The sequence below is a fragment of the Gossypium hirsutum genome, chromosome D02, assembly GCF_007990345.1.
Source record: "Gossypium hirsutum isolate 1008001.06 chromosome D02, Gossypium_hirsutum_v2.1, whole genome shotgun sequence".
Lineage (NCBI taxonomy): Eukaryota > Viridiplantae > Streptophyta > Magnoliopsida > Malvales > Malvaceae > Gossypium > Gossypium hirsutum.
In genome coordinates this window covers 58578541-58603324 of record NC_053438.1, presented here as the reverse complement: position 1 = coordinate 58603324, position 24784 = coordinate 58578541, and the positions used below count along the sequence as shown (strand labels likewise).

The 24784-nt window shown below is 35.9% G+C and overlaps 1 protein-coding gene across 10 annotated transcripts; it reads right to left on the bottom strand.

Annotated features, from left to right (window-relative positions):
• Positions 1-19712: 19712 nt before the first annotated feature.
• LOC107909734 (ultraviolet-B receptor UVR8) lies at positions 19713-24541 on the bottom strand. 10 transcript variants are annotated; one of them, XM_041088896.1, is made up of 7 exons: positions 24410-24541; positions 22924-22964; positions 22520-22800; positions 22071-22420; positions 21587-21988; positions 20937-21321; positions 19713-20238 (listed from the first exon to the last, which is right to left on the bottom strand). In XM_041088896.1, the coding sequence occupies exons 3-7, from the start codon at positions 22742-22744 to the stop codon at positions 19996-19998; spliced, it is 1605 nt and encodes a 534-aa protein (XP_040944830.1). In that variant the 5' UTR covers positions 22745-22800; positions 22924-22964; positions 24410-24541; the 3' UTR covers positions 19713-19995. The 10 variants fall into 10 exon arrangements, with proteins under 10 accessions (XP_040944830.1, XP_016692858.2, XP_016692859.2 ...); XM_016837369.2 differs by having other exon boundaries at positions 19713-20241; positions 24410-24536; XM_016837370.2 differs by lacking the exon at positions 24410-24541 and adding an exon at positions 23170-24396 and having other exon boundaries at positions 19713-20241.
• Positions 24542-24784: the final 243 nt, after the last annotated feature.

Below are 24784 nucleotides of genomic sequence, written 5' to 3'. Positions count from 1 at the left end.
TTTTTTCTGCCCTTCAAATAATTTCAGCATAACTAGCTTGGTACACTGAATTTGGATCTTGAGACCATGGTAGTTGACTTACCGGCCGTGGTGTAATTGATAATTGAGTTGAAATTTCAACTGGTTGTCTTACGACTGGATATGAAACATAATATTCTTGATTAGGATAAATTGATACTTGAGAAGGTATTGACATAAATCCTTGATTAAGATATTTTGGTTTGAAGGTGTTCCCTTTGTTGAGCTTTTTATTAATGGTAGTCCATTCACCAACTTTTTCTAGAGGTTATTTACCTCTATCCATAAAGCTTGCTAAGATGATCAACAATAATATTGTCAGTGCCTTTGACATATAAAACCTCAAAATTAAAAGTACATAATTCATTATACCATCTAATTCTTCTTGGTATAGTTTCCAAACTTTTATTAGTAAAAAAATGTTTAACTGCCTAACTATCAATTTTTATGATAAATTTTTCAGGTGCTACATATATAAGAAAATTTTGTATTCTTTTTTTAATAGCAAATAATTCTTTCCCAAATATGACCTAATTTATTTTGTTTGGTTTAAATTTTCCTGAACTATATCTACATATTAATTCGTCATTATTTATTGTTCTTGCTTTTAAAATACATCCCAATAATTTTGTGAGGCATCTGTTTCTAAAATTAATTTGTCACCTTATTTAGGTAAATAAACTTTTAGAATTTGAATTATTTTAAATTTTAAATTTTTTTTATAATTTTTGAGTCTTTTTTAGACCAAGTAAAAGGTTTTTCCTTTTTTTTTTTAAATTTATCATATAACATACCTATTTTTTTTATAAGTTTTGGAAAGAAATTTCTACCATAATTTATAATTCCTAAAAATTGTTGAAGTTGTTTCTTATCTGTAAATTTTTTAGAAAATTCTTTTATTTTTACTATAATATGATCTTGTAGTTTAAAACCATCTGCAGATAATTTTAATCCTAAATTTTCTATTTCTGTTTTTTTAGCTCTATTTTCTTAGGGCTTAATATGATTCCATATTTTATGAATTTTTGAAAAATAATATTTAAATATTTTCTATGTAATTCTAGAGTATCTGAAAATATCAAAATATCATCTATATAAACTACACAAAATTTCTTATATTTATTAAAAATAAAATCCATCTATCTTTGAAATATTTGTGATGCATTACATAATCCAAATTGCGTAACTTTCCATTGGTAATGTCTATTGGGTGTACTAAAAGTTGTTAAAGGTTTAAATTCTTCTGTTAGTATGATTTGTCAGAATCCTGATTTATAATCAAACTTTCTAAAGTATTTTACTTGTTTAGCCTAATTAATTAATACATCTTTTCTTGGAATAAAATAACCATAAAAACAATATTTTGATTTAATCTTTTATAATTAATGACTGTCGAAAACATTTTTTTGATAAAAGGGGATCGACTTTTTAAAAACGAAAATAGGAGTCGCCACCGACATTTTTTTTTAGGTGTGATCGGATAACCTTGCAATTTGATCGTTTTAATAAAACATTTTGATTTTAATAAAACAATTATTTTGGTTTACGAAATTTGAGAAGATTGGATTCGGGAGTCGGTTACGTGCGAAGAAGGATTAGCACCCTCGTCACGCCCAAAAATTGGTACCTAATTGATTAATTACTGTCTTATTATCGAAAGTTGAAAATTTTGAAGAGATTTAAAACGATTCCCCTTTTATTAATGCTGATTTTTTAAAACAACCCATAAATAAATTTGAATCAGCATGAAAAATGCCCTCTCATCTTGAGGGAGTAAAATGTCGTATCCCGTAAGTTAGGATGCAACATTTGAATTCTCGAGCATAAGTTAACCTTTAAAAATTTTTATTGAAATTTCGTATATTTGAAACCAGAAAATATCTAGCCATTTTGGCTGGACAAGAAAATTGAAACCCCGTAAGTTAGTGTACAATTTCTCGAGGTTCCACAGATGACATATGAGCTTGCCTTTATTTTTTTAAAAGAAATCCTAGTCTCGAGATAACAAAATTTCATATCCAATGAGTTAGGACACAACGTATTAAATTCTCGAGAATAGACCTTATATTTATGTGTTTTGGTTTAAAAAAAAGATACTTGATTACTTAGATTCAACGAGGAAAATTAGAACCCAGTAAGTTAGGGCACAATCCTCTCGAAGACCCCGAATACCAAGTATTGCGTTACCTTGAAAGCTTTTGAATAAAATGATTTCAAAACTTAAATGATATTAAACATAACCTTTTAAACAATTAAAACACGATGGGATAATAGTGTACAATGCAAAGTGATTTTGAAAAAAAAGAAATGAAATGTACGCTAGCAGACGACAAATAACCAATAAATACACATTAAGAAATACAATACACGTAATAACAATAATCATATAACATGCATCACTTTAATACTAATTAATCAAAGAACAATAAAATCAACAATAATAATGAATAATAATGGTAGCGACAATAATACAAAAAAAAACATAACAAGACAATATCAAAATTTAAAAAAAAAGATTAATAAATAAATACACAAAATAGCATTGAGGAAATTAATCTAGGAAATATTAAAAGGACTATTAAAAATGGGTGAACTTAGGGTCGTAGTAATAAAAATAATAATAAATAAATAGTTTAAATTTTTGAAATTACATAAAAAAAATAACTGCATTTAAAGTGTTTGGATAAGTAAATAAGAAATATAATGGAAATAATAACGTAAAAACAAATTGATTTAATGATATAGTTATGATAATAATAAATATATGAATAATAAAGGTAAAATAATAACATAATAATATTAAATTAATTAATTTAATAATAAAATAGCCAAAATAACCAACAAAGGACCAAATTGAGCTTTTAAAAAAATTTTGAGACAAATCAGAAGCAAATGAAAAAAGGATGACCCTTCTGAACGCGCGAATAACAAGGAGGAACTAAAAGGGTAATTTTCCTTTCCTCCAAAGCGCGTCGCTTCATTCGAGATTAAAATGCAATGAAACAAAATTAACAGGCTTAATTAAAAGAAATAAAAATAAATAAAAAGGATCTAATTAAAGCAATTATAAAAAGTGAAGGGACCATTTGCGCAAATATCCCACTAAAGCAAAAAAACGAGGATCCTTCCCCTAGGTCAGGTCACCGCACGGGTCAAGGACTTGAAACGGCGCCATTTTGCGCCTGGTGTTTTAAATAAAAAAGACGCCATTTTGAAAAATTTTATAAATCAACTTTTTTTATCAAAAATTCATTTTATTCCTTTCTTAAAAAAAAACCTTTAAAAACCTCCCAGAGTTCTTCCTCTCTTTCCAAAATCCGATGGGACTCCGGTGCCGAACCACTGCATCGGCCGCCAACCGCTAGCGACGACGCCGCTGCTCACGGTGGCCGAAAAATTGAAAATGCCATTTTTTTGAGCTTTTCGACTCCTCGACTCAAAAAACCCCGATTTTCATCGGAATCGACATATCTTTCACAAAAAGGTACGATTTTTATCTTTTACTTCTCATTTTTTGTTTTTTTTAAATAAATGTAAATAATAAATAGAAATAAAAAATAAAAACGGCACAACTACCTTTGAAAATGGTCTGTACTTCAATTGATTTTTCTCTATTTTCTTTTAATTCATTCGTAAGTAAAAAACATAAAATCAGGACCATTTTTATAGCCCGAAAATACCACATATTTTCCTAGTTTTTTTTTTCTATTTTTACACTGATTTTTGCTTTTGGACTCTTCTAGTTTGTTTTGCAGGTACAAAGACGTGGCGGGACACGCGAGGGAGGCGGCAGTAGTTGGAGGCTACTATCAAGCGCGCGGCAGCTTAGGGCTTTTTTTGTTTTCTTTTTCTGAAAGTGTTTTAGGCTGTTTTGTTAGGCTAGGGTTTAGGTTTAGTTGGGTTTGAGCTGTTTATTGGTTTTGGGGTTTTGGGTCATACAGGCCTGCTGGACTTTGTAAATGGACTAAGATTTTGTTTTTTTTTTTGTTTATTGCTGGATGGGCCCGAGAAAATTGGGTCATTTATAACTACCCCTCTTTGCTCGTTGCGTGTAACGAGAATGGAGCAAAGACTTCAAAAAGGGACAATTTTGCCCGATCTCTGAATCTCGACTTCTTTGGTGCTCATCCTATTCAAGTAGCCTCGTTTTAACCTGCTGCCATTTCACGGAGATGAGACTCGTGGTTTTAGTCCACTTCACTACAACCTCAGGGAGATAAGATTCGCTATCTTTAATTTGCTCCGCTGCAACTTTAGGGAGATAAGGCCGGTGGCTTCAATCTACTCCACTGTAACTTCAGGAAGATAAGATCCACCGTAACTTGTAGCTTTAATCTATTCCACTACAACACTAGGGAAATTAGATTCGCTGCCTTCAGCTTTAATCTGTTCCACAGCGATGCTAAGACAGTAAGATTCGCTGCCTTCAACTTTAATCTACTGCAACGCCAGGGAAAAAGATTCGCTGCCTTCAACTTTAATCTGTCCCACTGCAACGCTAGGGAAATAAGATTCGCTGCCTTCAGCATTAATCTGTTCCACAGCGACGCTAGGAAAGTAAGATTCGCTGCCTTCAGCTTTAATCTACTACAACGCCAGGGAAAAAGATTCGCTGCCTTCAACTTTAATCTGTCCTACTGCAACGCTAAGGAAAAAAAAGATTCGCTGCCTTCAGCTTTAATATACTGTAACGCCAGGGAAAAAAGATTTTCTGCCTTCAGCTTTAATCTGTTCCATTACAACGCCAAGGAAATAAGATTCGCTGCCTTCAGCTTTAATCTACTGTGATGCCAATGAAATAAGATTCGCTACCTTCAGCTTTAATCTGTTCCACTGCCACGCCAGGGGTATAGGGTTTGTGGTTACACCGATCTGTTCTCTGGGGAACATAACCTGAAGAATCCCTTTCATGGGCCTATTTATGCCTAGTGATTAGGATGTTATGATCAGAATGAATCAAAATCTCCTAACTAAATGTGCATGTATGAATGTAAAATGTCATGAAAATGATCCCTTAATGTTTGAGTTGTTATAGCTCGTTATTCATTAAGGTTTTATTACCAACACGTCAGAACGCCATTTTGTTCGGCTGGTAAGACTCACATTTTACTTAACCGGATTGCCCCCACTGTAATCTTCAAGGCTCAATCCACTGTAATCTTCAAGGTTCAATCCACTGTGATTTTGGGACATAAAATTTGAACCATCCTCCTCCTACTGTAATTTAGGAGTATAGAATGTGAATCCTCTCTCCCATCACTTTGGTCATTTACTCCACTCCTAGGGTGTCGTAACAATGTAGAATTTTCTCTTCCAAAGAATAACCTCCTCTTATACTTGGTGATCATTGCTTGTTTGTTCACCAACATGATATCTTGTCATTTTGTTCAATCAATACTTTGACAACAAAATCCGAAAGGATAGTATTAATTTAGACTCTTCATTCTCAAATATTTCCAACCTTTAAACCTAGTGTGTTCTAAATTATAGTCCTATTTCAAGTTCTTGTATTATTTAGGAACTTCCAGAGTAATATGCAGAACTCCCTTTGTGAAAATGTTGTTAGTCCATTAATCATTATTCCAATGCAACATGCTTGCAAAAGATCATAACACTAGATAAGAATAAATTTGATTTGGGGTATAGCTCGGAATGAATAAATTATCAAGGATGATACAAAAAATAATAAAAATAAAGGGAATTGATTGGGAACACGCATCTTGAAAAGAATAAAGTATTCCAAGAATAACAAATCAAATACAAGTAATATAAAGACTAGGTGCCCCAGATATCGCAGCTTGAACTTCTCTGTACAAACTTCTAAGAATCGTTTTGAGTTTGTCATGTGTTTAGGAGATCTACAGTACTTTTTCGATGCCCCAAACATCGTATACCCCTTTCCTGTTAATTCAGGTATAGCAAGATCACCGCATGCCCCATTTTGATCAATATTTGAGCCACCCCTTTCGGGTTTTCAACTCAAATCCCCTTTGATTTTAAGGCGCCATTTGCGGGTTTTCACCTTGGCCTTTCATTTTCTTTTCTTCTTTTTTTTTAGGACTCAAAATGCCCTTTGTGGGTTTTCACCTTGGTTCTTTCTCTTTCTTTAAGTGAAATACTTCTTAATTGAATCTGAGTTCACAGGATTAGGCAAGTTTTTACCATCCATTTCGCTCAAAATTAATGCTCCTCTAGAAAATGCCTTTTTTACAACATAAGGTCTTTCCCAATTTAGCATCCATTTCCCTCTAAAATTCTTTTGTAGAGGAAGGATCTTTTTCAACACCAAGTCTCTTTCGTTAAATTCTCTAAGACGAATCTTTTTGTTGTAGGCTCGCATCATTCATTTCTGGTACATCTGACCGTGGTGAACAGCTTTTAGCCTTTTTTCTTTTATTAAGTTAACTGATCATATCGAGATTGGATCCATTCTACTTCATTCAACTTTAGCTAAGCCAATACCCGGAGAGAAGAAATTTTAACTTCAATGGGTAAAACTGCCTCTATACCATAAACCAAGAAGAAAAGAGTTGCCTCGATGAAAGTTCTAATTGATGTTCGATAAACAATGAGGGAAAATGGTAATTTCTCATGCCAGTCCTTATAAGTCTAAGTCATTTTCCCCACAATTTTCTTGATATTTTTGTTTGTCACCTCCACTGTACCATTCATTTTTGGGCGATACGGTGACGAATTATGGTGTCTGATCTTGAATTGACTACAGACTTCCGCTATCAAGTTGTTGTTCAAATTTAATGTATTGTCAGATATGATTCTTTCAGGCATTCCATATCAACATATGATCTCCTTTTTCAAGAACTTGCTAATTGCTGACTTTGTGACATTAGCATATGAAACAGCTTCTACCCATTTAGTGAAGTAATCAATAACCACAAAGATGAAATAATGCCCATTAGAAGCCTTCGACGATATTGGCAAAATGACATCCATACCCCACATGGAGAAAGGCCATGGAGAAGTCACAACGTGAATAGGTAAAGGAGGTGCGTGCATTTTGTCTTCATAAATTTGGCATTTATGGTACTTCTTAGCATAATTGATGCAATCTCCTTCTATGGTGGACTAGTAGTACCTGAATCTCATAATCTGTCTAGCCACTGTGAAACCACTGGCATGCATTCCGTAAATACCCTCATGGACCTCCTCCAAGATTTTCTTAGCCTCCACAGCGTCCACAAATCTTAATAGTACTTGATCCTTTCCCCTTTTATATAAGATCTCCCCATCTAAGACATAATCAATGGCTAGTCTTCTTAAAGTCCTCTTATCATTCTCAGCTGTCTGGTCAGGATACTCACGATTCTTCACATATCGTAATATATCTTGATATCAATGGCTGTCATCCTTTTCTCCCTCTTCGATATTAAAACAATGAGCTGGAGTTTCATAGATGCTCATCTGGATAGGCTTCATTTCCTCTTGTCTGTTCACTTTGATCATGGAGGCTAGAGTAGCCAACGTGTCAGCCATCTGGTTTTCATCTCATGGGAGATAGCGGAAAGTAATGTCATCAAACTCTTCAATCAATTCGATAACCATCTTTCGATAACTGATTAATTTGGGATCTCTCGTTTCCCATTTACCTTTGAGTTAGTATATAACCAATGCTGAATCCCCATATACCTCTAGTACTTTGATTTCACGTTCTATAGCTGCACAAATGCCCATGATGCAAGCTTCATATTCTGCCATGTTGTTTGTGCAATCAAAATCCAATTTAGAAGTAAAAGGATAATGATCTCTATTTGGGGATACTAAGACTGCCCCAATTTCATTGCCCACAGCATTTGAGGCTCCATCAAAGTTTAGCTTCCAAATGTGACCCACTTGGGAATTTTCTTCAGTGACTGCCACATACATCAAGTCCTCATTCGGGAAATCAAAATTCAAGGGCTCGTAATCCTCCAAAGCCCTACTAGCTAGAAAGTCAGCTATTGCACTCCCTTTCACAGTCTTCTGGCTCACATAGACTATGTCAAATTTTGAAAGTAAAATCTGTCATCTGGTCATCCTCCCATTCAAAGCAGTCGACTCCATCATATACTTTAAAGGGTCTAACTTTGAAATCAGCCAATTCGTATGGTACAACATGTACTGCCTTAATCTTCGAGTTATCCAAGTCAAGGCACAACATAATTTCTCAATAGGCGAGTATCTCATTTCACAGTCAGTGAATTTCTTACTAAGATAATATATCGCCCTTTCTTTCCTTCCTGTCTCATCATACTGGCCTAGCACACATCCCATGAAATTATCAAACATTGTTAAATACAATATCAGTGGCCTATCCGGGCTAGGTGGTGACAGCACTGGAGCATTGGACAAGTACTGCTTTATCTTGTCAAAAGCTTCCTAACATTCTTCATCCCATACACCTGGATTATGTTTTTTCAGAAAAAGGAATATGGGGTCACATTTCTCGGTTAGTTGTGAAATAAACCGGGTAATATCATTCAATCTTTTTAAGAAGCCTCGAACTTCCTTCTAAGTACGTTATGGAGGTAAATCTCATATTGCCTTGACTTTGTTTGGGTTGATCTCTATTCCTTTTTCGTTGACTATAAAACCCAACAGCTTTCCTGACCTAACTCCGAAAGTGCATTTCGTTAGATTAAGCTTGAGCTAGAACTTTCTCAGTCTTAAGAACAACTTTTTCAGGACCCGCACATGTTCCTCTTTTGTTCCTGATTTTACACTCATATCGTCAACGTAAACCTCGATTTTCTTGTGCATCATGTCATGGAACAAGGCTACCACGGCTCTTTGATATGTTACTCCTACATTCTTTAAAACAAATGGCATAACTTTATAGCAAAACGTTTCCCAAAAGGTGATGAATGTGGTCTTTCCTATATCTTCGGGATGTATCTTTATCTGATTGTATCTGGAGAAGCCGTCCATAAAGGAAAATAGAGAGTAGCCTGCTGTATTATCTACAAAAGTATCAATATGAGGTAATGGGAAATTGTCTTTTGGGCTGGCCTTGTTTAGGTCCCTATAATCTACACACATTCGTATTTTCCCATCTTTTTTAGGGACTGGGACGATATTGACTACCCATTCAGAATATTTGACCGCCTGTAAGAATCCAACATCCAACTACTTTTTGACTTCCTCATTTATTTTTAGCACAATATCAGGCCTCATCTTCCGGAGTTTCTGCTGAACTGGCTTGCAATCCTCTCTTATAGGAAGGCGATGCACTACAATGTCAGTACTTAACCCGGGCATATCCTGGTATGACCATGCGAAGACATCTTTGAATTTCTGGAGTAACTCAATGAGATCTCGCCTTGTCTTTGTGGTAACGTCAGTTCCAATATTCACCTCTTTTCCCTCTTCCAAGCTCACAATTTCTATTGATTCCTTGTGAGGTAGGATTTGTTTCTCTTCCTGTTCTACCATCCTCAACAAGTCTGGAGATAAACTACAGTCTTCGTCATCTTTAAAGTCATGCGATCCCTCTAAACACATGTCTCGTTCAATAGGAAATTCTGAGTTTGTAGCAGCGTCACTCATGCCATTGATATCTAGGGACCAATTGTAGGTACAAAAGAATATACAAAGAATGGATGAATTTATGAATAATTATTTGTACAGTATAATTATGCATGAATGAATGAATGATTTGGAAGAAAATCCAAAAGAATGAAAGAATAAAAAATAATTACTAGTATGGAATGAAAGAATATTTGCTCAAAATGATTGCTAAAAATGTATTTCATTAAAATAATGATGTTTGGACATGAGTCTATTTCACAAAGGGATTCTTATCACTTCTAGGCTAAAAGCAATAAGAGTGTTCTGAACATTACTCTGAGTAAGCTCTAAATACTATAAGGATTTCTTCTGTAGTCCAATTGCTTAGTACGTTCCCAGGTTCATAAGGGCTGATATCTAACAAGGTCACTTCTTTAATTGTTTCTTCATGAATGACATTGATATGAACGTTTCCCAACATTGCTTCAATATTTTCTCTCATTGGCGTCCTTCGCTTGGGATGAATAATCCCTCTTGACACAAAAAATTTGGATATGCAGGGGAATATCATTGGTTCCCACTTGATTTCCTCTCCACTCATGCGCACCCTTCTTCTTTCTTACCTCTTCTCTAACTCCTTTCTTCTTTGTCTTGTACTTGGCTTGTACCCTAAGCCAAAATGATCATACTTTTCCTTCAGCATTGGAGCCTCAACTCTTCCCTGAAGATGTCTCCTTAGTCCTTTTCCCAGTAAGGCTCATCTTCCTACCATCAACTGTAGACCCATTCTTGTAATTTTGGACATTTTTGGCACTGGAATCCTGCTCACCTCAGTAATAAATGTTGCATTCACAAATTCTAAAGACCGGAAAGAATATTCAACTCCCTCATCATTCGTCTCTAAGTACGGTGCATCACTGGTTAGGGTCGCAATAATATCCTCTTCGACATTTATCGTTATTAGCCGACCTTCTGACACTAGCTTCAACTTTTGATGTAATGATGAAGGTACGGTACCTGCCGAATGTATCCAAGGTCTCCCTAACAAACAATTTTAAGAAGGCTTGATATCCATAACTAGGAAGTCCACCTCATAGGTAGTCGGGCCAATCAATAGAGGTATTTTAATTCTTCCCACAACTCTCCTTCCGGTGCCATCAAAGGCCCTTACTATATTCTGACATATCTTCATGGGTAACCTACTAAGCGTGGATAAGGGAAATACGTTCAGTGCCGATCTATTGTCAACCAGAACCCCCGGTAAAGTGTACCCTTTGCATCTGGTAGTGATGTGCAGAGTTTTAGTAGATTCTATACCTCCTGGTGGTATCTCGTCATCGTTAAAGAAAATAAAGTTATTAGCACTTATGTTATTAACCAGCCGACCCAATTTATTGACCGAAATATCATCGGCCACGTATGTCTCATTTAGCACTTTCATCGATGCACTTCGATGTACTTCTGAACTCAAGAGTAAAGCTAATACAGATATACGAGCTGGTTGTTTATGCAGTTGCTCCACAACACTATACTCGCTGTGTTTCAAAAACTTTAGAAATTTCCTGGCTTCCTCCTCTTTCACTGGCTCATTAATTGGCAGCTCAAGTTCGACTGTTTTTCCCTTCTTTTGCTCCACTTTCAGGTTTTTTCCTTTTATAAGCTCTGTTCGAGCATTTATCGGATCGCAATGTCTCTCACTATGCGTATGAGAACCTGCATCTTGATCCTTTTTTGAAGCACTGGCTGAATCTTCCTTTCCCGGGATTGTCACGTTACAATCATAACTCCAAGGGACCCTCTTGCTATCCTTATAAGCAAAGACTTTTGGTTTCTGAATTATGATCTTCGGTGTCCTCTGTACTCCAGCTCCATTATTTTTAGGTCACAAAATGATGACTATAGGATAATTGACTTTTGGAACCTTCGTCATTAATTCCAATGTACATATACTTCTCTCTTTTTTGACTTTTACACAAAACTCCATTTCTTTATTATCCATCATGCCTTGAACCAAGGCTTTGAATTCTTCGCACTCTTGGATCTCGTGCCCTACTTCGTGATGGAACTCACAGTAGTTCCTCATCTTTTTGTAACTTCCTTCCGAATTCGAAATGATTGACCCTCTTTTTACCATCTCCTTCTAGACCTATTTCAAAGGAGTTTTTATTTCTGCAATGTCTGTCTTGATTCTTCTTCCCACATCTTCACTCATCGCATTTACCCCATTATCGATATGATTGGGTAACAGATTTTCTGCATTAGATGGGTCAACGAATTTGACAATGCCCATATTGATGAACCTTTCGACTAATTTTTTGAAAGCAGTGTCATTTTCTATTGAGTGCCCCGTGATTCCTGCATGGTATTCGCATTGGGTGTTTGCGTCATACCACTTGGGGTAAGTGGGTTGTAAAGGTTTTAAGTAGAAAGGAGAAACAACGTATGCATCAAATAAACTCTGATATAGCTCTCAATACGACATTGGGATTAGTGTAAATTAAAGCTTCTCAGTGTTTTGCTTTGTGCCGAATTCTTGTCTTGATGAACCTTGTTGACCAGCTACCACCTTTCTTGGCTGATTTACAGTAATCGATTTAGAGTAACCCATATTATATGCACTTGTGTTGTTCACCTCGTTTTATTTTTTCCTCGAGGCTGACCTTTTGTTACTTTCTCCGTCATCTATCTTACCACTTCTTATGGCATTCTCAATCATCTCGCCATTCATGACTATATCTGAAAAACTTTTTGTGGCACTTCCTAGCATATGTATGATGAATGGGCTTTTAGCGTGTTGATAAAGAGTATCATAGTTTCTTTTTCTAGTAGCGGCAGCTGAACTTGGATGACAACCTCCCTCCATCTCTGTGCATATTACCTAAAACTCTAACTAGGTTTCTTTTCCATGTTTTGTAAAGTAATTATATCATGAGTTATATCCGTTACATGACTACATTGCTTCATGAATGCTTGTGCTAGATCCCTCCACGAACTAATCCTGGTACAACTCAATTGGTTGTACCATTTGGATGTTGCCCCCACTACGCTATCCTAGAAGCAGTGTATTAGTAGTTGGTCATTGTTAACATGTCCAGCCATCCGTCTGCAAAACATGGTGATGTGAGCTTCAAGGCAACTGGTCCTTTTGTACTTTTCAAATTCTGGTATTTTGAACTTGTAAGGAATAACTAAGTCTGGAACCAAGCTCAGATCTTTAGCGTCAATTCCATGATGACTATCAACACTTTCCATTGCTTTGAATTTTTCCTCCAACCATCTACACCTGTCCTCTAGCTGTTTTGGCAATTCTGCCTTTACTTTTTCTTTTTCTGCCACTTTATCAAAATCAGGGATAACAGGATTGTTGGGTTATCTTCTGGGTTTGAACCTAATCCAGTCTGAAAGTTCATTGGCATCGAAGCACTGGCCTGAGATTGTTGAGGCCTAATTGTGATGGATGGTCTCCGTGGGTACATCTCAACTTCGGCCTATATATTTGGTAGAGTAAAACCTGGAGGATAGAGCGGCTCCTCATTATCCTCACCCGAGTTGATCATGGGGCCTTTTCCTTTATCTATTCTCCCAGCTAATAATTGGGTCAACTGTGTCGTCATGTTTCTTTAAGATTCTAACATTTTGTCCGTCATGCATTGTTAGATTTTAGTTAGCTTCTCTCGCATTTGCATTTGTAGCTGGTCTTGCATCTCCCTTTGAAGTTGTTCAAAATTTTCTAATCTTTGTTCTATGTCTTTTGTCTTAGCTCGGGTACCGTAACGATGTTTGGTTGGTAGGTTTTTTGTCAGTTTCCAAATAAAATAAAATGATTTTAACCAATTAGGACCTTTTGGTGGACTTTAATGCATATGATGTAATGTAATGTAAATGCATGAAGTGAATGCAAAAAGGCGTCGATTTTGATTCAATTCCATTTAGAAAAATTTACCAGAAAATAAAATTCTTTACATAAAACGGATTACATATATGGATTTGCCCTAATACTCAAAACTCTAATTTTCTTAAGCAGTGAAGCTAACTCCTGCCCCCGGTCTGATTCCAGCTCGTACTTTACACTCAATATATCAGCTTGTACTGCCAAAGTCTGTAAGTAATCGGCTACCTCTCAAATCTGAGCCACAGCCTCTCCCATAATGTGATCTCTGTTTCTAACTTGGTCCTAACAAAAGTGGAGCTATTCTTTCTGACGCTCTTCACAGGCTTCAAGGAATTAAATCTGTATATCACAGTTTTGTAATGTCATTTCTAATTCTTCCACTCTTTTCCTCATTTGCTCGATCTTGCCTAAGCTCGCTCTTAGCTCCATCGCAGAATTACGATTTCGATATTGATGAAAAGTTTTCTCAAGTTAAGCTACTCTAGCTTTTAGTTCACCCTTTTCATTTCGGTTTTCTGACAAACTCTTTTCTAGGGTCTCATTTCGCATCTGGGCCTCCTGGAATTTCTTTTCCCATTTATTAGCCTTGATCTTTTCCTCTTGAATTTCTTGACACCATTGCTCTGAAGTTTTCCCCAACCCGACAGTTCTCATTGAGAAACACAACTTCTTATAGTCTATTTTCAAACTTTCTAAATCTCCCTCAGCTTTATTCTTCCCTTTTCTTAATTTCTCGGTTTCTAACTTCTGAACATCCATGTCCAACCTCAAATTCATCTTTTCTTCTTCCATTTGTTCTATCTTCTTTTCTAACTCTGAATTTCTTTTTTTAAAACCCTGCCTTATGATTTTTAGCTCGGAGGGGATAACTCACAAATGTTTTCCTGTCGGCTGACTGTCTCCCTGACTTGGCCCAGGAATGTTATCATTAATCCTCCTACCCCACCACTCGATATACTCAGGGGTCGTCATCGGACCTACTGCCAATATTTTCATCCGTCTAGTCTGGTTCCAGGCATTGGACATCTCTCGAATCTTCTTCTTGAAACCATCCCTTTTATATGAGAATTCGCACTGAACTAATCTTTGGGTTGCGGGTACGAACTGCCTTAACCTATAATCTCTTAGTACTAGCAATGGTGCATAGCTAATAGCTCCACAAATCCCAAGTAAAGGGACCCGGTCGAAATTACCACATCTATATAAGATCTCATCTGGAAGCATCCAATGAGCTCTCTATTCGATATCCTCTTCTTGAAGATTCTGAATAATTTCCATCCATTTTTCCTCTGAAATATCATCTTGCCTCGGTAAAGCTACTATCTCTTTCAAAGGCGAATAATTTTCGGAGAAGACCCGATAAGAAACCTTATCAACTTTCCAAAAGTGACTGTGGAACCATGCTAAAAGGAGCTGCACACATCCAATGAATCTACCCTCACCCGCTCTCCGGCATTCGTTCAGTGATCTGAAAGTTTTTGCTAAAATTATCGGGATTGGTGTAACCCTCTTATCAAGTCGGTCAAAAAGATTGGTGACTGCTTCATCAACGTGTCCCAAGGCTTTGGGAAAAACAACTAAGCCGTAGACACTCAAGGCAAAGACATCAACTTTCTTCTTCGTATCTGGGTGTGCTAGAATTAGATCCTTTAAGTTCTTCCAAGGAATGCATTTGCTATCCCTCTTCTGCTTAATCTGTGTTGTAACCCATTGCTTACTCATCCGAGTAATATTCATCAATTTTTTCAAAAAGGTTGGGACATTAACAGCTCTCAAGTAGGCTTTGTCTACTTGAATCTTCGAGCAGCGAAGTAGGGCAATGTATTCCTCCACTGTGGGCACCAGATCAACTCCCTCAAAAGTGAAACAACTGTAAGCAGTATTCCAAAACTGGGGAAGGGCACGAAACAAGTTTTATCCACCTTTATGTCAAGCAGATAAGGCAGATCTCCATAGCCAGAGTAAAAAAGATGTTTGACCTCATCATTCCACTAATCCCAGATTTCTTTCAATTCTTGCAGACTATTCTAGGTTACACTAATACGAGTGAAGTCCCACGACTCTGATCATATCCTTCAACCAAACTATCACCTCCGCTGTGTTGTCTCAGACCAAGTTTGGACAGCCGCATTATCCTTCACCTTATCAAGAAATCCCTTTTCCATGATAAGCTCTCTATCTAGTAACCGAATATGAACCAACGCCTTTTTTGATGAAATGCTATGTAGTCAAAATGCCATGCAATCAAAGCAAAATACAACAAAGTTAGTGTCATATATAAAAAATAAAATTCAACACAAACAAGAAAAAATAAGGCACCTATTCGGGAATCTACTAGGGTTTGGTATAGTTCTGCCTAGGGCAAGTTTCTAAAGTTCATTACATGAGGTTTGACTTCTAAAGTAAAGGTACTCGAACTAGCAAATTCCTCGATTTTCACCCATTATAGGCTCATGGGACCGAGTTCGTTTAGGGGAATACATTTCTCTATGGCTGCACGGACATGAAAATCTCACGAAGACATAGGTACGGATGTATTCCGAAAGCGATCCACTATCTTGCACGGAGGTGAAGACCTCACGAAGGACTAGTTTCTCACTCTAAAATTCACCAACTTATGTAATGCAAAATGCAAATACACATTAACAGATGTGAACCAACCAAACAAACACACTATGATAAAAATAATGGATAGAATACAAAAGGGGAAATTTTAAAACAAATTTTGATTTTTCGACAAAAAGATAAAAATTAATCAATTTGTGGCTTGACTATCAACTAGTCCCCAGTGGAGTCGCCAAGCTGTTGAAACCATTTTTTTGATAAAAGGGGATCGAATTTTTAAAAATAAAAATAGGAGTCACCACCGACATTTTTTTTGAGGTGTGATCGGATCATCTTGCAATTTGATCGTTTTTAATAAAACATTTTGATTTTAATAAAACAATTATTTTGGTCTACAAAATTTGAGAAGAATGAATTCGGGAGTCAGTTACGTGGGAGGAATGATTAGCACCCTCGTCACGCCCAAAAATTGATACCTAATTGATTAATTACTGTCTTATTGTCGAAAGTTGAAAATTTTGAAGAGATTTAAAATGATTTCTCTTTTATTAATGTTGATTTTTTAAAACAACCCTTAAATAAATTTGAATTAGCATGAAAAAGACCCTCTCATCTCGAGGCAACAAAATGTCGTATCTCGTAAGTTAGGATGCAACATTTGAATTCTCGAGCATAAGCTAACCTTTAAAAAATTTTATTGAAATTTCGTATATTTGAAACCAGAAAATATCTAGCCATTTTGGCTCGACGAGAAAATCAAAACCTCGTAAGTTAGTGTACAATTTCCCCAGGTTCCACAGATGACATATGAGCTTGCCTTTATTTTTTAAAAAGAAATCCTAGTCTTGAGATAACAAAATGTCATATCCAATGAGTTAGAACACAACGTATTGAATTCCTGAGAATAGACCTTATATTTATGTGTTTTGGTTTAAAAAAAAGATACTTGATTACTTAGATTCAACGAGGAAAATTAGAACCCAGTAAGTTAGGGCACAATCCTCTCGAAGATCCCGAATACCGAGTACTGCGTTACCTTGAAAGCTTTTGAAAAAAATGATTTCAAAACTTAAATGATATTAAACGTAACCTTTTAAACAATTAAAAGACGATGGGATAATAGTGTACAATGCAAAGTGATTTTAAAAAAAAAGGAAAATGAAATGTACGCTAGCAGACGACAAATAACCAATAAATGCACATTAAGAAATACAATACACGTAATAACAATGATCATATAACATGCATCACTTTAATACTAATTAATCAAAGAACAATAAAATCAACAATAATAATAATGAATAATAATGGTAGCGACAATAATACAAAAAAAAACATAACAAGACAATATCAAAATTTAAAAAAAAAGATTAATAAATAAATACACAAAATAGCATTGAGAAAATTAATCTAGGAAATATTAAAAGGACTATTAAAAATGGGTGAACTTAGGGTCATAGTAATAAAAATAAAAATAAATAAATAATTTAAAGTTTTGAAATTACATAAAAAAAATAAAAATAAAAATAAAATAAGTGCATTTAAAGTGTTTGAATAAGTAAATAATAAATATAATGGAAATAATAACGTAAAAACAAATTGATTTAATGATATGGTTATGGTAATAATAAATATATGAATAATAAAGGTAAAATAATAACATAATAATATTAAATTAATTAATTTAATAATAAAATAGTCAAAATAACCAACAAAGGACTAAATTGAGCTTTTGAAATTTTTTTAAGGCAAATCAGAAGTAAATGAAAAAAGGATGACTCTCCTGAACGAGCGAATAACAAAGAGGGACTAAAAGGGTAATTTTCCTTTCCTCCAAAACACGTCGCTTCATTCGGGATTAAAATGCGATGAAACAAAATTAACAAGCTTAATTAAAAGAAATAAAAATAAATAAAAAGGATCTAATTAAAGCAAGTATAAAAAGTGAAGGGACCATTTGCGAAAATATCCCACTGAAGCAAAAAAAACATGCGGATCCTTCCTCTGGGTTGGGTCACCGCGCGAGTCAAGGGCTTGAAATGGCGCCGTTTTGCGCCTGGTGTTTTAGATCAAAACGACGCCGTTTTGAAATGCTTTATAAATCAACTTTTTTTTTTTATCAAAAATTCAGTTTATTCATTTCTTCAAAAAAAAAACGTTCAAAAACCTCCCAAAGTTCTTCCTCTCTTTCTAGAATCCGGTGGGACTCTAGTGCTGAACCATCGCGCCGGCTGCCGACGACAGCGCCACCGCTTGCGGTTGTCGGAAAATCGAAAATGCCCATTTTTTGGGCTTTTGGACTCCCCGACTGAAAAATCCCTGATTTTCATCAGAACCGGCACCTCTTTCACAAAAAGGTACGATTTTTTATCTTTTCCTTCTCATTTTTTTGTTTTTTTTAAAATAAATGTAAATAAATAAATAAAAATAAAAAATAAAAACGGCACAACTATCTTTGAAAATGGTCTATACTTGAATTTATTTTTCTGTATTTTCTTTTGATTCAGTCGTAAGTGAAAAACATAAAATCGGGACCCTTTTTATAGCCCAAAAATACCACTTATTTTCCTGGTTTTTTTTCTATTTTTACACTATTTTTTGCTTTTGGACTATTCTAGTTTGTTTTGCAGGTACAAGGACGTGGCGGCACACGCAGGGGAGGCGGCGGCAGTTGGAGGCTGCTGTCAAGCGTGCGGTGGCTTAGGGTTTTTTTTTGTTTTCTTTTTCTAAAAGTGTTTTGGGTTGTTTTGTTGGGCTAGAGTTTAGGTTTAGTTGGGTTTAGACTGTTTATTGGTTTTGGGCCATACAGGCCTGTTGGACTTTGTAAATGGACTAAGACTTTATTTTTTATTTGGTTTTTTTTGTTTATTGCTGGAGGGGCCCGGGCAAATTGGGCCATTTACAATGACCATCCTAGCTTTATCTCTTTTTAGTTTTGCATGATTTCTAACTATAAAGGCTAGGCTAGAATGTGGACTATTAGCTTTTTTTTTTCTATCAATTCTTTATCTAATAACTCCTTAATTTGTATATCAAATTCTTCTATATCTTGTTTAGTATAAATCATTGGTCTAACTCTAATAATTTTACCTGGATTTTTTAATTTTATACTACAATATGTGATAAAAAATTTACACCACCAAGAAAGAAACAAACTAAACAACTAGAAACAAGTCATTGGTTGTTTAATATATTAGATAATAATTTTAATGAAAAACCATTAAAATTATAATAAAATAACCTTAGATATTATAGTATAAAATTGGAAAAACCCAATAAAATTATTAGAGTTGAACGAATTCATTGCTTGAATCTGCCGGACTACAACTAAACCATGCATCATTGCTACCCCAATACAAACAACTTGTATTGTTTGCGAAATCCTCTATTCCATGCTAGAAGTAGTCCTTCAAACACACCTGAAGAAATTTTAATTAATGTATTTCACGGAACGCCCCAAAAATGAGTGCTTGTAAGTCCCCCGAGTTAAATTGACATTGTTATTGATGAATTGAGTGAATCGCTCATACATTGATAATTAAGTTTTAAGAAATAAACTGTTGAACTCAAATAAGGTTTGGTAAAACCTTGTTTGAAGTCAAGGAGTGTAGTAGTGAGAATTCATTTCCCTTGATTATTCTAAAACTCAGAGACCCTTGCAAGGGTGAAAATGGGGGTAAAATTTCAGCAACCCTGACTGCTCCGATGTACCTCAACCATTTTAAACATCAGTGAATTTTAGAACGCAATTTTAACATAAGTAATCAATGAACCTGAACAGAGATGTTTCAGCTATTAACAACTTAAGGCCTATGTGCTAACCATTTTTTTCTTAGGAAATCAGACCACTTAAGGCCCTTTGCTACTCCTAAACTTAAAATCTTCACAATTTCTTTTTTGCTTGTTTCTATTTACAAAATAAACAGGGAAACTTAAAACACCACATGCAATGCGTGATTGTCTAGAATCTAATGAATCACCCATGGTGTATGCAAATGGGAGGAGAAGCCATCGGATTCCTAATTGAGATCGATATCAACCCGCTCGGGGTTTCCTCTTTCTGTCTGATTGTTAGCTAACTCTATGCCTAGCTGACCTTTGTCTCCCGCACCAAATGCATAAAGCTTCCCGGACTCGGTGAGTGCAAATGTATGAGCATTCCAGTATATCGAGTTTGTAAGGCTGATCTGTACCACCCGTTCATTCACTTGCTTCAATGACATTACCAGCTCTGGACTCAACACATTGGCATGCCTGTTTCCCTGCTACATAAGCAATAAACAAAAATGATGACAGTTACTAGACCAAATACTTCACTTTGGCAGCTCAATGAATTCGTATGCCCCTTCCATTTTCATGTTCAAGGACAGCACTGTAATATCAGTTTTCCAGTTAAAACTGTCTGTGCTTAACAAAGATAACGCCAGTTCTTTGATGCAAACAGCCTAACTGACAAGTCCACGTGAGATGCTGCTTCCCCCAACCTCCCCTTTTTTTTTTTTAAATCTAAAAATTTCTCAAAGGTGACTCTCAAAAGCAAGGCACATCGAAGGAGTGAAATTCATATCAAAATGGAGTGTTCATTCAAAAACCAAACAGATAACGATCAATGCCATGAAATATAGTAAGAAATGATTTTCCATGCGGTAAACCTAACAAATGGAGACATATGCATCACATTACAAGAAAGAATATTGAAAATGTACTGTAACTTTGAAACTAATTTAAATGGTTGATATTTCTTTTCCTTTAGAAAACTATTTCAGGAGTTTTCCAATGTGCATTTGGTTATTAAAAAATGGTAAAATGGTATAAAATATTAATCAGGTTTGAGGCTTAAACTTAGCTCAAGCATCCTGTAAAGCCTCTATTTGATAATTTAGGAGACCAAGGAGAATCCTTTATAAACCAAGTAAGGGACTGATTAAATCACTAACGAAAGTTTAAGGGAAGTTCAAACCTGTCCTTCACCAGCAGTATTATGTCCGAGGCTGGCAGATTCGCCACAACCAAAAGAGTATACATCACCATCATCAGATACCACAAAGGTTGTGTAGTCCCCTGTAGCAACATGAACTGCTTTGACATCGCTTAATGCCTCTACGACCTTGGGAACTGATTCACAGTCTTCATTTCCATGACCTAAGCACCCATAACGTCCCCAACCCCATGTGCAAACCCTTCCATCCCGACCCACAACAGCAGCATGCCAAGCACCAGCAGCAACCACCATTGGTTGGAGGTTCAAAAGTTGAAATTGTTCAATTAATCGAGGGTACTTTTCATCTGTTCTTGAGCCATGTCCAAGCTTTCCACCCAAGCCACACCCGACAGAGTACACAGACCTAATTATTCCAAAAGAGGGCACACCAAAAAGTTATTATTCCTGTAAAACATTCAAATAAACAAACAATGACATATGATACATATGGAACTAATGGATAGACGGACTTTGTGATTCTAGAAAAATCCAATACTATCATAATTTCAGAATTCGGGACTGTCATTCATCATCTCAAAGGTTTATGACAAGTTATCAAAAGCACAGTTTGCATGCCATTTTAAAATTAAATTTAAGGAGCCTTTGAAAAGGTATTTAGATGAACTAACATGCCACTTGGTTGACAAGCTAAGCAAAGAAGGTAGCAATATCCAGCTGCAATTTGCACCACAGGTATGTTCTCAAGTGCCCCCAATAGAGGCTGCGGCTCCACATCATTTGGCTCGGTTTTGTGACCAAGCTTGCTATCTTTGCCCCAAGAGAATGTGTAAACTCTGCCCTCTCTGGATAACACAGCTGTGAAAAAGTTTCCAATTGCAGCTTGAACCACAAATATGTCTTTCAAAGACTCAACAGGCTGGGGAGTTGTAACTAATTTAGTTCCTTGAACCCCATATTCTGCTTCGCCAAAGGAATCCTTTCCAAAGGCATAAACTCTCCCAGCATCACTAATCAGCATTGTTCTGCCAGCCCCAGCAGCTGCTTGGATAATTCGAATGCCTTGCAAAGATCTACAAAATAGTGGAGTTCCATTAACCCTTTGCATATACTTTTAAACCATCAGGCATATGCAGAGACAAAAGTATTGGCAACCTTATTTGCTGAGGCCGCCAGTCTTCTTCGGTATTGCCATGGCCCAACTGTCCTGAGCTATTAGAGCCAAAAGAGTAAACTGCACCTGAGGATGTCACAGCAATGCTATGGCCAGGCCCTGCAATCGCCTGTGATTTCTCTCTCCTGCAACATGCTTCCCCAGCCAGCAGAAACCTCAGGACCAATTTCCACGACCCCCCACATCTATGCTTCAAACTTTGACGTTCTTCATCAGTCATTGGCTTAAATATAGCTCTTCTTTGGCACATGTCAAGAGCAGCAAGCTCTGATATGGACAGTTCATAATCAGGGGCAAAGTTTGCCGGCTGCCTAAAAAAGGAGCATGTTGCCTGGAAGACACATTTACAAAATCAAATCAGCCAGCATTATCAATTCCAACATTTAAAAGAACTTTCATGTTCAAAAGGTTAAGAGAAAATTCCACTCGCCTCTAGTTTTGCGAGATCTTGAGGATCCAAATTACACGTGGTGAGAACATGAAGAACAATGGAAGGATTGGCAGCTAAGGGGAATTCTCCAGGAGTGGAGTCCCCGAAGCAATGGCGTACTTGTCGCAGAAATGCAGAAACAGGGGCAGCAACAATAGCTGTAATTGGCTGATCAGGTATGTTATGGTATTGTACGGTAGGGGTTCCGCTTGTTGTGGCATCCATGGGCACTGCCCAACTTTTGAAGTGCCCAAACTTGGCAAATAAGATTATCTAAATTGCTGACAATTAGGAAACATGGGTACAATAATCACTAAGAAACCCTCCAATGATCCAAACTGCCTCCTAAATACTAAACCTGTGTTGACTTATTAGTTCAATCTACAAGTGCCAAAAATATCTACCTTAAATAATGGATTGGATCAGCAAACTTCAAGTCTCAAACCTACAAATAGAAAAACCAAAAGAAAAAAAGAGAAAAAGGTTTTCATATGAACTCCTTAAAATCACAAGAGAAAAGGGTAAAAAACAATTTATACCACAAACTATGTGATCATTTCACAAATCATAAACAAAAGGGCATTTTTAAAAAGAAAAAACCACTTGTGCAAATTTATCCCAAAACCAAATAGTGCAGAGTCGGATCATACAACGAGGGATAAAGCCAACGAAAACAGAGCAGGTTGGATGATCCAAATTGAGGGTGGAGAGCCAAAATGGGGAACCACAGAGACACCAAAAACAGCAAAAGAACAACAGTGGCAGAAAAGCCCTTAGAAAATGATGAAAAGATAGAAAAGTTTTAAACCACGAAATTTAAGGAGGAAGCACCGAAAGAAGAGAATTTTAAAGAGAAGATTACTAGTCCTCCATGAAAAGCATATTCCACACCCAGAAAAGCAAAGAATTCCCCACACAAAGAGGAGACACCCCTGTTTACGTAAACTCTCTATTAAAAAAAAAGAAGTCAGATTGATCATTGACCTGATCACAATCAATCAGGCAAGCAAAATTAACATCCACCGTTCAAAACAGGGTTTTTTTATAATAATAAAAAATCATCTTTTAAGAAACCCAGATCATCAAAACCATCAGATAACCAAAATTGGCCAAGTACACTCGATCACGTAACCTTGATAAGCAGAGGAAAAAAAAAGGATAATCCAAAGAACAGAGCAGAATTACATGTTTAATAATATGTCATCAAAGATCAAGGCAGCATAACAAAGACATGAAAATTACATATAAAGACCCATGATTCCTCAAAAACCCATCAGCAACTGTCAATAATTGAAGAGAATCACAGCCCAAAAATAAGGGGGGAAATTCTAATCAAAAGGCTCTGCTCTGTTTTATCTAGCAAGACTTGGAAAAAATAGATTCAGGTTGGGATTTTAAAGAAGAAAAGAAAAAGGGTAGAGAAATGTTTTTTTAATTTTTATGTTGATTTTGTAAGGAAGAGGTGAGAGTTTCTCTTCTTCTCCATATGTATACAAAACGTAAGCTTCCTCTAAACTATGGTAACTGACTTATCACAACCTCTGGTTCAACGAAATCTGAGGGGCTAAATTATTAATAATATTAATTTTATTTTCCTCTCGAAAAGAATAAAGCTTGATAATTTGATAAGAGGTGGGTGAATAAAAATAGATACGGACCCTTTGTTTTATTTATATTTTTATTTATTTTACTTATAAAACTTGAGCAAACCTAAGCACATGGACCAGTTATACCGGAAAATCGCTGAATCCCCCTCCCCCTAAGATTTCCGCTTGATCGCCAACGATCCCAATCGCCGATCGCCGACGATCGAAATCGGTGGAGCTTAGGATCCCCATTAACAAAAAGAAGAGCATAAAATGGAAAGACAGAAGCTTAAGATAATTTGACCTGCAAATAAAGAGATTCAGCTCAAAATGGAGTGAGCAAACTTGTTTCTGACTCTCTTTCACTTGCGAGAGAGCTTTTAAGGGGGAAGAAAAAGGCCACTGCAAATTTGCTAATCAAATAAGAAGACGAGATACTTTAACTTATACGACTTTTAATTTCTTTCTTTTCTAAATTATTAAATTAAAATTTAAACTTATTAAGACTTTTAATTCTTTTCAAACAGAATTTAAAACATCCTCATAATTCAATGCAATTTTGCTCTTTCATTCTCATCGCAATCTATTTATCGTTTTTATTATTATTATTTATAAGATTTACACATTTTAAAATAAGAATTTTAATTTTACTGGTTAACCAATTCTTTTTATCACTCTT